The sequence below is a fragment of the Malaclemys terrapin genome, chromosome 21 (genome assembly GCF_027887155.1).
Source record: "Malaclemys terrapin pileata isolate rMalTer1 chromosome 21, rMalTer1.hap1, whole genome shotgun sequence".
NCBI lineage: Eukaryota > Metazoa > Chordata > Testudines > Emydidae > Malaclemys > Malaclemys terrapin.
In genome coordinates, this window is record NC_071525.1 from 4878483 (window position 1) to 4894854 (window position 16372).

At 48.1% G+C, this 16372-nt stretch overlaps 1 protein-coding gene across 2 annotated transcripts in view; it reads left to right on the forward strand.

The window, feature by feature from the left end:
• LMNA (lamin A/C) overlaps positions 1–16372 on the forward strand; it is an 86793-nt gene that overhangs the window by 50324 nt on the left and 20097 nt on the right. The window contains exon 12 of one of the 2 annotated variants that reach the window (XM_054010412.1): positions 4019–6024. The exons of the other annotated variant lie outside the window; for it this stretch is intronic. Coding sequence (XP_053866387.1) covers positions 4019–4045 — 27 coding nt within the window. The 3' untranslated portion in view covers positions 4046–6024. Of the gene's footprint in view, positions 1–4018; positions 6025–16372 lie in introns of those variants that run through there. 2 annotated transcript variants of the gene reach the window in all.

A 16372-nucleotide genomic window follows, 5' to 3' on the forward strand; every position in this document is an offset into this window, starting at 1 on the left:
CTATCTCTGGGGCAAGGGAATCCCAAGGTAGCCAAGTGTCCAAGGCTCCAGGCTAATGGCTCTCGCTCATCTGAAGGTCCCAGTGGGAATTCCAGCTGGTGGAACCCCATCATCGTTTGGTTCTTCCTCTTGCCCGCTGGTTAGGGCCAGTTCTGTGCCAGGATCAATGTGCTCTAAATACAAATAGGTTCCCCACTCGATAAGCCAAAATCCAGCTCTCTCCTCTAGCAGCTCCTGCTACAGACATGAGTAGTTTGTGGATGGGGATCTGGTGAAGGCTCCTCTCTGCAGATCTCTGAGTTGGACAGACTGGGAAATGGTCTAAATGGATTTACTGAGCCAGATTTAGCTTCCCCCGTGGCTAAGCCAACTGTGTACGCGCTCCTCCTTTGAGATCGCTTTTGTGCCCCCGGTGGCTCCCCAGGCCGGAGTGTGCCTGTTCTGAGTCAGAGCCCATCTCTGCTGCTGTGAACCGGCTCCAGAGGCCATTTGCAGCCAGTTCTGATGCCCCGCTGCCCCCAGTCCCAGGGTCCTCACTTGGGCCAAACTCCCACACAAGCCCACAGGAGTCTTTCCGGAGTGAGGACTGCAGGGTTTGCTGGCTGTGTGCGCGCAGTGCTGGGGAATGTGGCAGGGTCCCGCACCCCCACTCATCAGAGACAGCCCCACAGCCCTCCAGGCGGAGGCTGCAATATTTGGGTCTGCAACAGAAAACCTGTCAAAGCCAGAGAAATATTCCCCCGAGCAAGGAGCCTGGCTAATGAGGCTACATCCGAATCACCAGCTTCCTCTAGGGGCCCAAATGAGCTCTACTCTCCCTGCAGCAGAGCCCAAACTGTAGCTGTCTAGGTCAGCGCTACCCCTGAATGGGCCCGTCTGTCCATAACCAGACTGTCCAGGGTCCTTCAGAATATGGAAGTTCTGAGCTTTCTGCCTCCAAGGGACCTCCCCTGACATGAAGGGCCCATGACGCACCTTAACGGGGACCGTGGGACTCGCCAGTGGTCCTTCGAAACCAGCGGCCTGTCTCCTAGGGTGACCAGTGGCTTCCGAGGAAAGTACAAGAGACCCCTCCCGCCCCCAATGGAATTGCCTGACAATGGGGGATGTTTCTTCCTTACCCAGGCAGCTAGTGACTGGCTCATGCCTTGAAGCATGATGGTTTGTACCTTGTACATGGTTGACCATGTTAATTATGCTTAGAACATTCAAGATAAGGTCCCTGTTTATAGGGTTACGCCCCTAGTTCCCCACACTCTTGATTCTGGCTTATCCATGTGTCCCCTGGGCTGTTTTACTGGCCAGTCAGGTGGCCAGCGGCTCAGATCTCCAGGGCTGGCTGCTAGCCAAACTGGCAAGTTAAAAGCCTTCCAACCGCCTGAGCCAGCCGCCGAGGATCCCACTGGCCGCATCGCCACAGCAAAGCCAGTAGCCAGGAGTTGTGGTTCCTATTCTAACATTAGCTGGGGGGGACTCTGAAGCCGGGGGGCAAAACCTGCCCCAGGACTCATCTGAGTGAGAAACCCACCTCCGGGCTCCTGGGAGGAACCCTTAACCCTCCCCCTCCGTCGTAGTTCTAACAGAGGCGATCTTTTAAACCCTCTTTCCTCTCCCGCTTCGGTTCCTTTCCTGGCTCTCTCCCCTTCTCTCCATCTCCTGGCTGCAGCTGCTGCTTCCCTCCTGACACTCAGCTGCCCACATCTTCCCACACCCCTCACGGCTCCCTGTGCTCATGGCCCTGGCCAGGCTTCCTTCAGCTGAACGTCTCTAATGGGAGGTGCTTCTCTTCGGGCAAGTGGTTAGGTCCTCCCCGCCTCTGAAATGTACATAGAAATGCATCTGTGTCCCCTTCCCGTCTCAGATGGAATCCAGGCACCAGGCTTCCATCCTTAGTGCTAAGAACAAAAATTCAGTCGCTTAAGCAGGGAACGGGGAACTCATGGGTCCTATCCCCTACTCTGTCCATGTCTCGCTGCATGACCTTGGCAAGTTACTCAGCTGCTCTGTGCCCGAGTGTCCCAGCTGTGCAGTGGGTTTAATAGCACTGCCATGACTCTCTGTTTGTAAAGTGTGTTGACATCCGTGGATGACATCTGCTCCAGAAGTGTTGTATCAGTGGCATGTTACTGCTTATGCTCGAATGGTGGAGTACAGTAGAACCCCGTTTATCCGACCCGCCATTATCCAGCTCTCCGTATGAACCCACAACCAGCGCTCGCAGGTCCAGAGCAGGTGATCTCACCTATGGCAGCTAGATGGCGCTGCAGCCTTACGCGTTCCCATTCTCCAGATTTTCCAGATTTTTTTATTACCCTACCTGGCCCCGGTCTTAATTAGAGCATATAAATGAGGTTCTGCTGTATTTATAATATTCTAATGCTAACAAATACTACTTCTACTAATGCTCTAATCGAGTATTTATAATACTCCAAAACTAAATGTTAGTACTTAGTATCTGAGTATTGTAATACTCCACCTTTCTAGATCATTATTAGTAATAGTTAGTATCAGTTTATTAGATGAATACTATTCTAATCAGTATTATTATTCTAATATACTACCCCTAATTCTCAAACTATTTAATGTTATAGATACTCCATCTATAGAATGGGGAGGAATGCTTTTATATGATTATAGAGCGCTTCGAGATACGGATGAAAGGCACTCATTTTTAGTATTCTTATTTGCATTACTGGACACTCACTCATGGATCAGGACCCCATGGTGCTCAATGCTGTACAAATTCAAAACAAAAAGATTATTCCCTGCCCTAAAGGGTCACCATCTTAAAATATGAGCTGAGTATTTTAACAGATTTCAAATGTTTATTAAAGCTAATGTTAAAAACATTGTGTCAAGTATCAGAGGGGTGGCCGTGTTAGTCTGAATCTGTAAAAAGCAACAGAGGGTCCTGTGGCACCTTTAAGACTAACAGAAGTATTGGGAGCATAAGCTTTCGTGGGTAAGAACCTCACTTCTTCAGATGCAAGTGAAGAAGTGAGGTTCTTACCCATGAAAGCTTATGCTCCCAATACTTCTGTTAGTCTCAAAGGTGCCACAGGACCCTCTGTTGCTTGTTAAAAACATTGTGTATACACATCTGGGTATAGTGCTTAGATTATCCACAAATACGGCGTTTGTTTTTAAAGTCATAAGCTACATATAGTCAGGTTTCAAAGTAGCAGCCGTGTTAGTCTGTATCCCCGAAAAGAGCAGGAGATGGATCCGAAGACGTGGGCGGTAGCCCACGAAAGCTTATGCTCAAATAAATGTGTTAGTCTCTAAGGTGCCACAAGTACTCCTGTTCTTTTCGAAGATACCTATAGTGCATAATCAGCAATAACCCAAATGTAGGTGAATGAATTTAAGAATACAGTTTAGATATTTAGCATCCATGCATTCGGGTACATCACTCATGAAAAAAGTTATACAGAGAGTTGGTGGCGGAAAGCAAAATATACCAATGAGTGCAGATTGTTGCTCAGTAATTGAGAATTTCGGATAGTTTGTCCATTTAGAGAAAAAAACAGTCCATCAGGAAAGTAGTTGGGTTACTTTCCCAACTGCGCTTCTCATCAGCACCCCAGCTCATCCCTCCTGGTATTGCCCATGTCCGGGGATGGGTTCTTATGGGCATACTTCTGGGATCATTCCAATACTGCTGTAAGAGGGATGCTGAGTCCCTGAGCTAGGGCTGGATTTGAAAAGCAAAGGCCACTTACCAAGAAAAGTTCGGTCACTTATTTTTTACTTGAAATCTGGCTGGCGAAAGGTTCCAACTGGCGAGCATTTTGTCACCGTCCATAAGCAGAAGCGGGTGTTCCTCCAGCCAGACGAATGAAATCAATGAGAGGAGTCACTTGTTAAGTTAGAACTCGTGCAACTACTGGGGCCCGGGAACTGCCGCGTGTAGTAATTAGTACTTGGCAGTAGATTTTTCTTGAGGGCTACTGCGGTTCCCCTTTAACTGAAGCAAACAGGAATTCATAATGATTTATTTTCTCTTTTCTCCCTCCAGGGTCCTCAAAACTGCAGCATCATGTAACCAGCAGAGGGCGCACTCCTTGCTTACACCCTGCCATATCATGCTATTTCCCCATCCCAAGGCTAGAAAACCATTTTTCCCCCTTTTTAAAACAAAGGGTTTTTTTGTGTTTTTTTTCTACAGCAGAAATTTTATATATATATATATAAAAATGCTAAAAGATGCTTTGATTTTTTTTTAAGAAAAAATCTATTTCTATAAAAAAAAAATTACTTTTCAGCTTCTAAATTTTTTTAAAAACTAAAACCAAAGAGGTCAAAGAATTGTGGTTACCAAAAAAAAGAGGGAAAAAAAAAAGATTGTAGTTTAATAGCTTTCTAGATGTATTTTTTTGCCAAAGCTTTTTATATAGGACTAGCGGCAGTAAAGCCATCCGAGCTGAAACGCTGACTGTCGTTCCCCAGGGGCCGTGTTGCTCTCAGAACCATGCAATACCACGGCACTTAGACCCTATGGCAGAGCTCACTTGAAGTCAGTGGGCCTTACGCTGATGTAAGTGAGCTTTGGTTCAGGCCCAGAATCCTTTAGGAGGAGGATCAAATCATCAGGCCTGTTTCTCATGCACACTAAGGCCCTTTTACGTCGCTCTCACAGTGGAAAGTGGCCTTCAAGTGGATGGAACTGTAACTTACGAGCCCTGCGAAAAAAGGAGCTTGGTGCATTTCACCCAGCGGGCCTGATTCTCATTGACAGCTCTGTGTCAGCTTCAGATTCTGTTTAATCGCATGGGGGCATTATCTTAAGCTCTCTCCTTTTGTCCCATTTCCTCTGCTTAACTGCCATTCCCCCACCAGCTGCCGCACTGCTATAGCCAGGGGAGATACTGCTGGGTTTAGTTCTCGTACTGTACTGTTGTTAGTCGATGACGCTTCTTTTTCTTCTTCTAAAGGCAGCCAAGTCGTGCCTTAGAGGGTGATACTGATTGGTTGAGTTTAATCAGAAAGGGAGAGGAACGAGGAGCCCTGTTTAGAGAGCTTGGTAGCACAGGATCCGGTTCAGAGACCAAGGGCCGAGCGATCAGGGAGACAGAAAGCCAGACCGTTTCGGAATGTGCTTGTTATAAGCCTGGGACCAGATGTCGAAGCCAGCCCTGACCAGAGCGATCTTTAAGGTCGCCAAGAGGCTGGGCAAAGTGTGTTGGGTTTATTCTCAGCTGGTGTGAAGCCTGCCGACCCTGTCAGCCTTAACGGAGCTCACTGACACCAACTGAGGCTCTGGCGTTGTGTGATGACGGCTGCACAAGGTGCCGCTTCTCCAGTGCGGGTCTGATCCTGCGTCACACCCCGCTCCTTCTGCTGACTTCAGTGGGAGTTCGGGGGGACTCCGGTGGGCAGGATCAGACCCCAAGTCCGCTAAGGAATGGGGGGGGGGGGGGGGCTCACATGGTTTTCAGGACAGGTCTCTTTCCCACCCTGTATTACACTAATTCATTTGTTTTGGAGGCCTGTCCGAGCCCAGGATGGATCAAGACGGCCCAGCAAGATCCATCCAGCCCATTGGCCCCGTTGTGCTCGGTGGCTTTTGTTTTCCTGCGTGGCACTGTTTGAGCCCATCGCATGCCCCTCCTCCATCAGAGCCGGGTGGGGGGCCAAGGGCAGCTCAGAGTAGAGTCAGTGTAGAGTTGTCCAGTCAATGCTGTGTTGGCAAAATGTTGCCTTTTCTTTCGGTGCAAAAATCCAACACTAAAATAAAACCACCCCAATCCCCGTATCTGTCGATCTCCTTGTCTTGGAGGCGTTACCACTGGCCAAGGCTTGTACCCACTACAGCGCCCGTCCTCTGCCCCACCACCTCCCTGCCGCGTCACCCACCTCGATCCACTCTGCCGGGTGCCGAGTTGTGTTCTGCAGGGGCCGTCCCGGCTTTGTCGCTGTTAAGGTTTGGTTGCTGGAGGTGGATCTGGCAAGGTCTTGTACTGTTAATTGGAAATGTTGCAATATTTCTGTTTTCCAAAATCAATACACCAGAGATCCTACCCAGCCTGTGTCCTCTCGTTATTTCAGCTGCCGTTTGTCATGCAGGGGGAGCCTCTAACATCACCCCACGAAGTGGGGAGGAGGGGGATAGTGGGCTAACACTGGTTGCCATAGTTCAATGCAACTGCATTGGTATTCTCCCACCCTGTGGTCCAGCCAGGTCACCCACTCTGGGCTCCAGGCTCCTCAGCTGTCGCCTCTCTTGGGTGGAGACCAATGTTCCCTCTAATTTTTTACATCCATGTGCAAAATGAATGTTCTGTGCACCAATAGGGAGATGATGTGTGGTGGGGATGGGGCCAAGGAGGGTTCGAAGTGGGGGAGGAGGCCCAGGGCTGGGCAGAGGGTTGGGGTGTGGGGGGGTGAGGACTCTGGCTGGGGGTGTGGGCTTTAGGGTGGGGCTGCGGATGAGGAGTTTGGGGTGCGGGAGGGGGCTCAGGGCTAGGGCAGAGGGTTGGAGTGTGTGTGTGTGGGGGGGGAGGTTGAGGGCTCCGGGGCTGGGGCCGGGGGAGAGGCACCTCTCCCCACCTGTGCAGCCCTTGATAGCCTGCCGCGCAGCTTAGAGGGAAGGTGGAGACCCATGTGTGTCTCCCTCCTGACCAGGGTATTTCCAAGCTACACAACTCCCTGATTCCACTGAGTTTCTCAGCAAGTCAGACTCTAGTTAATCGATCCCCTCGAGCGACAGCAGCTAGGTCAACAGAAGAATTCTTCACTGACATAGCAGTGTCTACACCGGGTTTAGGTTGGCTTTTAACTACATCTCTCAGGGTCCTAAGTTTGACCTAAGTTTTAGGTGTAGACCAAGCTTCGGGGTCCTCCCACAAACTCCACTTCTCAGAAGCTGAAGACTTCTTTCTCTCTTGCCGGATGGGTTGGCAGAGGCATCCCCAAAACAGTCTCAAACAATGAGCATCTTTAACAAGCCACGCTTTAGAAGAGAAGAGACTCTCACTAAAACCAAAGCTCCTGTAGCCATAAACTCAGGACTGGTCTACACGGCCAAGTTTTACCAGTAAGGCCTTGGCTCCACTAAAGCCGTGTGCTGGTATCTTTCCCTTTCAAGGCCCTTCACGACTTATCCCCACCCTGCCTGTCATCTCTCATTCGGCATTGCAAGGTCGACGCCTGCCTCCATCAGCCCATGATCCCAGCCTCCAGCGCCCACTTGTTACATTTTCTAACGAGCCCCTTTGTGCTTTCTCCCCTGCCGCCCCTCACACCTGGGACAGGCTCCCTGGAACCATCCACAGACCTACCCATGATCTCCTTCAGCACTCTCCTAAAAATCTCCTTTGCCATGAGCCCGGAAAAAACATTGACGACGGTTAGGCGGCTGGTGGGCTAAGAGCACTGCCTGCCATGCTGATCATATTAGCTCATTGTATCCTTGTGCTCCCCGTCTGTCTGTAGCCATCTGTTCTCTCTCCTCTTATACTTTGATTGGAAGCTCCTTGGGGCTGGGACTGTCCTTTTTGCCCCCCTGTGGTTGTACAGCACCATGGGGTCCTGGTCTGTGACTGGAGCTCTTAGGTGCTACAATGATACAAAAAATGAAATAATCTAGTCAGCAACCCTCCCCGTGGAGATCCAGTTAAGGACTTTTTTTTGCTAGTACAACTGCATCTACAGTCGGGACAGCTGTGTCAGAGGTGGGATTTTCTCACACAAACTGGCCTAGACCCAGGCCTTATACGGGTCGAGTGAACTAGCTGTCGTTCGACTGGTATAACTCCCCGCGGGGGCACTGCTATTCCAGTATAAGAGGGTTGGGCTGCATGACAAAGTTTTGCCGGCGTAACTCATCTCACTGTATGTTTATTAAGGACAAAAATATTCGCGAGAACAGCATAAAACCATAAACCGTCTGCACACGCGTGCGCTTACCAGGTGTCACCCGTCTTGCGTACGGCGACCATGGTAGGCATCAAACATCCTCCAACCCCTTCCAGCAGGATTTTGCCCTGTGGGTAAAGTCTCCTATGAGTTTGTGGATCAAGTGAGGGTCCCTGGGGTCAAAGCAGGCTGCCTCTTTTTACCATAATCCTGTTCTCTGTCCAAACTCAAAAACCAGAAAGTGATTTGTTAGTGGGGTCCTGGGGGCTGGAGGGGAGTTAGACTTCCCCATCTCCCCTGAATTCTGAATGAGGCAGGGGGGTACTGTGGGGAAAACAGCAGGCCTGAAATTCATTTACACTAATAGGGTGACCAGATGTCCCGATTTTGGGGTCTTTTTCTTATATAGGCTCCTATTACCCCCCACCCCCGTTCCAATTTTTCACATTTGCTGTCTGGTCACCCTAAACACTAAGGACAGTTTACACAGCTTTGACACGGCAATGGGCCTTAGGCCCAGACTGCACTTAAGAAGTTTTGCCAGCATAACTGTGGATAAAGGGTGTATTATTAGCTATGTCGGTATAAACCCCAGCGTAGACGCAGTTCTACTTTATGTCAGTATTGGTAGCTGGAAGCCTGTGATGTTGTGAACGGCGGCAAATGGTCCAACTAATCAACCATCTGTGCAGCCTCCCTCAGACAAGCACTATAATGGTTGAAACAAAGGAAGAAGGGTGGTGATTGCTTGAGTTACCTTTGATACCACAGTGGGGTAGGACTCTTGGCATGGCAGAGATACAGGCCTTGCTGTCACATGGGTGTAATTCGTAAAGTCAAAATGGCAGAGAACTTAAAAATTGCATGGGAACGGACCTCGAATCCCGGTGATGATTGAACCTGGTGATATTCTAAACAAAAAGAGCTCAACCAACCCTGCAGCTGTTTCTGTCCCTTCCCACTGACCCAGCGCACGTTGTAGGCCTCAGAGAGAGACAAAGTGACAATCCTGGAATCTTCTTATATAGCTGGCTTGCATTTTGGGCTGTCTAAAGTAGGGGCATTGCCAGCAGATCGAGGGACATGATCATTCCCCTCTATTCGACATTGGTGAGGCCTCATCTGGAGTACTGTATCCAGTTTTGGGCCCCACACTACAAGAAGGATGTGGAAAAATTGGAGAGAGTCCAGCGGAGGACAATAAAAATGATTAGGGGGCTGGAGCACATGACTTACGAGGAGAGGCTGAGGAAACTGGGGTTATTTAGTCTGCAGAAGAGAAGAGTGAGGGGGGATTTGATAGCTGCTTTCAACTACCTGAAAGGGGGTTCCAAAGAGGATGGATCTAGACTGTTCTCAGTGGTACCAGATGACAGAACAAGGAGTAATGGTCCCAAGTTGCAGTGGGGGAGGTCTAGGTTGGATATTAGGAAAAACGTTTTCACTAGGAGGGCGGTGAAGCACTGGAATGGGTTACCTAGGGAGGTGGTGAAATCTCCTTCCTTAGAGGTTTTGAAGGTCAGGCTTGACAAAGCCCTGGCTGGGATGATTTAGGTGGGAATTGGTCCTGCTTTGAGCAGGGGGTTGGACTAGATACCTCCTGAGGTCCCTTCCAACCCTGATATTCTATGATTCTATGAATGCAAGTTGGAAAAAATAATCCCTCCTACACATAGAAAATGATTGGGTCTAAACTGGAAAAAGATCTTGGAGTCATTGTGGATAGTTCTCTGAAAACATCCACTCAATGTGCGGCAGCATCAAAAAAATAACAAACAAAAAAACCCGCTAACAGAATGTTAGAAACTATTAGGAAAGGGATAGATACTAAAACAGAAAATCTCATAATGTCACTATATAAATCCAAAATACACCCACACCTTGAATACTGCATGCAGTTCTGGTTGCCCCATCTCAAAAAAGATATATTAGAATTGAAAAAGGTGAAGAGAAGGGCAACACAAATGATTAAGGGCACGGAAAAGCTTCCGTAGGAGGAGAGATTAAAAAGACTGGGAGTGGTCAGCTTAGAAAAGAGATGACGAAAGGGTGAGCTGACACAGAGGTCTATAAAATCATGACTGGTGCGGAGAAAGTGAATGAGGAAGTGTTATTTTTTTTCATATAACACAAGAACCAGGGGTCACCTGATGAAATTAATAGGCAACAGGTTTAAAACAAACAAAAGGAAGTACTTCTTCACACAACGCACAGTCAGTCTGTGGAACTCGATCCCAGGCGATGATGTGAAGGCCATAAATATAACTGCGGTCAACAAAGAACTCAATACAGTCATGGGGAATAGATCCATCAATGAAAGTCGTTCAAAGTCAACAGCCCCAGGCTGCAATCTGGAGAGCTCTCTGTGATAGTGCTTCAGTTTTGAAATTATCTAAACAATGTTTTGATTGACCCCCAAATGGAAAAGCAAATCATTTTCTTGGTTTGCAGGGATTTTCAAGATTTCAACTTTTCATCCTGATTCAAGATGAATTTTTTGTACATTCTCAAAAATATTCATGGGACATAAAACCGTTTGCTGCCCAGCGCTATATGAAAGGGACTGAGCAAACTTCTAGAAACGCATGCCATGAATTTCAGTAGTGGTGTTGTACATATATTGTTATGAGCTGTGTAAAACCTTGTTCTTTGAGTAATGTCCCTGGGGGTGCTCCACTTTGGGGGTGCACGCTCCCTCGAGCCCTTGATCAGCAGCTGAGGCCAACGGCAGGGCGGCAGATACAGACAAGGATACAGCGATAGTCCTTGTTGGATCTTTGTTGCCCGGGGGCCAGAGTACATCCAGCCAGATCGCAGGCAACATCTACTGCATGTTTGAAGAATGTCCCGGTGTCTGAGATGTGTAGAGTGGCTAACCTGGTCTTCAAGCCATACATTTTCCAAGCACGACACCCTGCTCCATGCCATTAGATCTGATGTAACAAGGGTAGCAGTGCTGTCTTCAATTCTGGACCCTGCTCCAAAGCTCCCGCCTCCTCCACGGGATTCTGCTTGGAAATCACCTGACGTGGCGCACCCTTGGGGGCACTACTCAAAGGAGGAGGTTACTGACCAAATGCAATAAATGTAGTTCCTCAAGATGTGTCCCCCTGTGGGTGCTCCATTGCCCACCCTCCTTCCCTTCTGCTTCGGTTCTGCCCTAGGGGATGACTGGGTAGAGAAGGAACTGAGGGCAGTTCACCCTATATAGCCTCGGTCTCTGCCATGAGGAGACACATGGCGCATGCACAGGTCGAACAGACACTGCTAGCTAGAGATCTTCAATCCAGGGCCTAAGAGGTGCAAGGACACCTGAAGCGGAGCACCCATACAGGGCCACATCTCGAAGAACCACAGTTATTGCACAGGGTAAGTAACATTTCCTTAGGGTTTGAGTTAAAACCTCATTGAGATTGGTAGGTGCGCAGCATCCTTCACTCAACAGAGCTGTAGGGATAAGCCCTCACCTTGCACAGTTCAAACAGCAGTGTTAGGTGGAATTTGCTGCCGTTATTGCACTCCATTGGGTTAAAGTTAGCCTGTCTAGAATGTTGCAATACTTTGAGCTTGGCGTAATTATTACTTTTGAAAAAAACTACCCAACCACCTGACCTTCATTGCATAGCTCCACCCACTTTCTTCTCCCTTCCAAGGATATATAAGTCTGTGTTCTTCTGCTACGTGAGGACTGAAGGAAGTGCATTGGAGTCAGTATTCTGGGTTCATGTTATTCTGAAGGTCTTCAAAGAAAGAAGATATTATGGGGAACCCATCCCTAGAAGACTATGGCTGGGAACAGGTTTTCATGAACTGCTATGATCAGCTCCAGGAGACGGGAGCTTCAGCAACAGACCTGGAGAGTTTGAGCAGAGGGACAAAGTGGCGAAGAGTTGCTGAGGATTAAGGACATTAGAATATGGGATGGGATGTGTAAACCCTACGCTGCCACCAGCCACAAAGGGGTTCATGGCTTGACTAGCAGCAGCTCAGACAAAACGGGGAGGCTGCCAGAGAGGCTGAGGACCCCCCTCAATGGAGTGCCTCAGCAAGGAGCTGCCTAAGAAAGATACCCAGAAACCCTATGAGGAGAGGAGTGAGATAAGGCTACCAGAGGTTCTGAGGCCCAGGCAGTCAGGCCCTTGGGAAGGTTACAATACAAGGCTTAAAGAGAAGTAAACTGGATGTCCAGGAGAACAGAGTCTTAAAGGGCCAGCATACCCTTAATAGTCTCATTGGCCAGTGGGAGGGAACATGCCCCCTCACAGCGTGAGTAAAAGGCAAATTATGGTTGCTAGGCCTGGGATGGAGAAGAGCAGAAGGAAGTGAGATTGAATGTGGAGTAGAGGAAGTCGGTGTGGTGGTGGGACCCCGGCTGAGCAGGTGCAGAGGTAGAGAGCAGGAGGTGAGAGCCAGGCTGGATAGGGACATGGTGGACAGAGCAAGGGGAAATCTGCAGGAAGAGGAAGGTAGGAGCCCCAACACCTTCTGATGGGACGGGGAGATAGAGGGAGTGTGAATGAGGTTTTTTTGAAAGGCAAAGAGGTTCTGGGGGAAGGGTGTGACTTCTTAACTGTGGGGTCCGACGTGAAACCCTGCTCACGGCATTAGCTCTGCCCCAAACACAGCTGACAACGTTCCCTTAGTGAACTGAGAAATTACAAGACTGGATTAGACTGAGGGTCCTTCTAGCCCCATATCCTGTTTCCAACGGTGATCAGCACCAGGCGCTTGAGAGGAGTTTGCGAGAACCCCTGCACCTCTGGGGTAACCTGCCCACGGGGAAATTGATTCCTGATTCCCATCAGCTGGTGCTTGGCTATGCCCATCAGCGGGAGGTTTTATGTCCCTTATAAATGTTTAGTGTAGGTAACATAATTGTGAATTATAGTTACTACACCTATAAATGCCTCCTCTTGCCTTGAATCCCGCTGAGCTCTCGGATTCAACGATATCTTTTGGCAACGAGTTCCCAAGGCCAACTACACATTGTGCAAAATGCCTTTTCTCATCTACTAAATCAAAATGGGAGCCAAGGGGAATTGAAGGGGGTGATTCATTTCACTCCTTGACCTGGGTATTTAGATTAGGTCAAATGCTGCAGAACCGAGGTTCACTTGATAATCTGAAACATTTGCCAAACCACACCCTGCCTCGAAGAACAAAATCCATCTCCGTAGCCAATCCTTGAAATGAAGGTTTCTCACCAAGCCAGGTAAGAGTGAAGGCCTATTAGTGGCAACACTCCAGTGGACCTAATGTTTTATTTCATATTCAAATAAAAAGACAGTCCCAGCCCCCAAAAGGTTACAATCTATGTTATAAGACAAGAGAGAACAGATGGAGATGGACAGATGAGGAAGTACTGGGAAACAAGAAGACAATATTGGTCAACATGAAAACCATGACGTCCTGGTCCATGACAATAATACTAATATTACTATTAATAGCAATTCATAATAACTAGCCCAAGCTGAAGCCCTCCAATGGAAACTGAACTCCTCCATCCTAATAATCCAGATTACTGCAAAAACCATAGAAAAGGGGGCAAATAATAGATTTATGTTCTGGTCCTCTGTTGCATCTATGAGGAAAACTAAACCAACCCCATCTGAACCCACCAGGAGGCACCCCTTGCATTGTATAATTTTCCATCCAAAAAAGTTGAAAACTAGAAATGTTCAGCCCAAGCCTGCCGAAAACCCAGAAATTTTGGATTGAAAATGTTTGGATTTTTTTAGGTTGCCAAGGAAAAGTCAAAACATTTTGAGGGAAGCAGATGCTCTCTGTGAAAATTTTCATTTTGTTGGAAATACAAGTTTGCATTGAAAACAGTTGGACAGGAAATTTTCAACCAACCCTACTTCCCACACCAAATTCAGGCTCATTAAAGGCCCTGTACAACCTGCTCCTCTCTCTCCGTTGCTTCTGCAACCCTCTCTGCTTGGTCCAAGCCATACAATTAGCCAACACTTTTGTGTCAGCCTCCCAGTCCCATCCTCACACCTTCTTTCATGTTGCCTCAAACACTTGAAATCCCCTCCCTACTCAATCTGCCATGTCTCTAGCCTCTCTTCCTCAGAATATTCCAACAAGTCTGTAATCCTTAGCCTCCTCCAATCTACAGGGAAGTGTTAATTTAATAGTAACTCAACTCAAAAAGGAGAGGGGAGTGAAGGACAATAGAAGCCAACAAGAGAAAATATTTGGTGCCAACTGTGCTGTGGTATCTTGGATTGATGGATCAGACCCCAATCCTGGAAAAATGTAAGCAAATGCTTAATTTTAAAAATGTGTCTCTTGCACCAACAGAAGTTGGTTCAACAAAAGATATTTCCTCACCCACCTTGCGTCATTAAACTTTTGTTCCCGTTGACTTGAACCGGAGCAGGATCCAACTGTAAAACAGCTGCTAAAGCGATCAGCTGTTTAAAATCACTGGGCGTGACACACCTAGTCATTAAACAAAAAAGAAAGTAATTTTTAGTTTTAAAATAAACATCGATAAGACTTGTATGACTTGTTTTTTCCTGAGAAGATGTACAATCAAAAGGAGAAATGCTGCCAACGTGCAAAGCGATATCTATAATCCCAACATATGTGCCAGGGTTCAGTGTTGAGAGCTGAGTTTTGGACAGGTGCTGTCTATTGATTGGGATCTTTTCATACCAGGTGCACCCATAAAATACACAGCCAGAGCCAGACTCTCAGCTGTTGTAAGTTGACTTTGAGTCACTGAAGTTCAGTAAAATGCAGTTGAAGTGAATGGAGCTACAACCACTCGGTCGTGGAGCCCACTGGGGCCCCAAAGAGGTGTCTCTTCTCTTGGGGCACAGCCCCCTTGCTAAGGTGGGTGGGGAGCAACATGCTCCCACTCCTGGAATCCGGACACCCCCGTGAAGGCCTAGGCTTTCATCACAGGCACCAGCTTCCTCATTTCCCCCCGGGGCGCTCAACCTCTGCTCAGCCCCAGTCCCCACCGCCACACCACCCCTCCCCCAAGGCCCCACCTTCCCACCCCTGCTCTGCCCCCACCCCACCTCTTCCCACCCAGTTCTACCCCCTCCCCTGAGCGTGCCCCATCCCCACTCCTCCCTCTCCCCCCCAGCGCCTTCAGCATGCTGTGGAACAGCTGATCGCGGAGGACAGGAGGTGCTGAGAGGGAGGGGGAGGAGTTAATCGGTGGGAGGCGCTGTGGGAGGGGGAGAGCTGGCTGCCGGTGGGTGCTATCCACCTGCTAATAATAACACCTATGGAGTCAGCGCCTATGGCTTTAACGGTTCAAAAGTCAAAACTGTCCAATGTCCACAACCGCGATGTCACAGTCACTTAGCTAAGCAGTGCTATCTGGCGAGACAGAATTCCTATTTAACCGGAATATCCTAACATTTATCTGATACTTGCTATATTTTGAACCTCTGCAGAGGACACATGAGGCACTACCTGAGCGAAATCAGCTAGAGCGGATCTGAATCTTTGCACCGCGCTCAATTCTCTCTCTTTTTCTTGGTCATGTGGACAGGTTCCTTGACCTCTGGTCATCTGAGAAGATGGCACATTGTTTGAGAGGTTGCGAGAACCCCTGCACCTCTGGGGTAACCTGTCCACGGGACAGTTAATTCCTGATTCCCATCAGCTGGTGCTTGGCTATGCCCATCAGTGGGAGGTTTTATGTCCCTTATAAATGTTTATCGTAGGTCATGTAACTGTGAATTATAGTTACTACACCTATAAATGCCTCCTCTTGCCTTGAATCCTGTTGAGATCTCGGATTCAATAATACCTTATGGCAACGAGTTCCCAAGATCAGCTACGTGTGGTGCGATATGGCGCTTCTCCTCTACTGGATAAAAATGGGAGCCAAGGGGAATTCTAGAGGGTGATTCATTTCACTCCTTGACCTGGTTATTTAGATCAGGTCGAATGCTGCAGAATCGAGGTTCACTTGATAATCCGAAACCTTTGCCAAACTCCATGCTGCCAGGCAGCTGTTCCTCGAAGACGGGGATCCACACCTGTAGCTGATATTTGAAGAGAAGGCTCACCACCAAGCCAGGTAAAAGTAACGACCCTTTAGTGGCAACACTCCGGTGGACCTAATATTTCATTTGGGTAGACTCGAACAAAAAGAGTGTACAATTTATGGATAAAACAAGAGACAAAAGATGGAGACAGACGGGGAAATACAAGGAACCGATAAGACCTTATTGGTCAGCCTGATAACCATGGGGTCCTTGTCCAGGACAATAATACTAATATTACTACTAATAATAACTAGAAACACAGCAGAAATCCTCCAATAGAAACTGAACTCCTCCATCTCAATAATTCATCTTACTGCAAAAACCATAAAAAGGAAGCAAATAATAGAATGAGGTTCTGGTCCCTATTATTTTCTGTGCTTCTATGAGGAGAGGTAAACCGACCCCATCTGAACCCACCAGGAGGCACCCCCTTCATTGCATTTTTCTTCATCCATAAAATGTTGAAAACTACAAATGTTCAGCCCAAGCCTGCT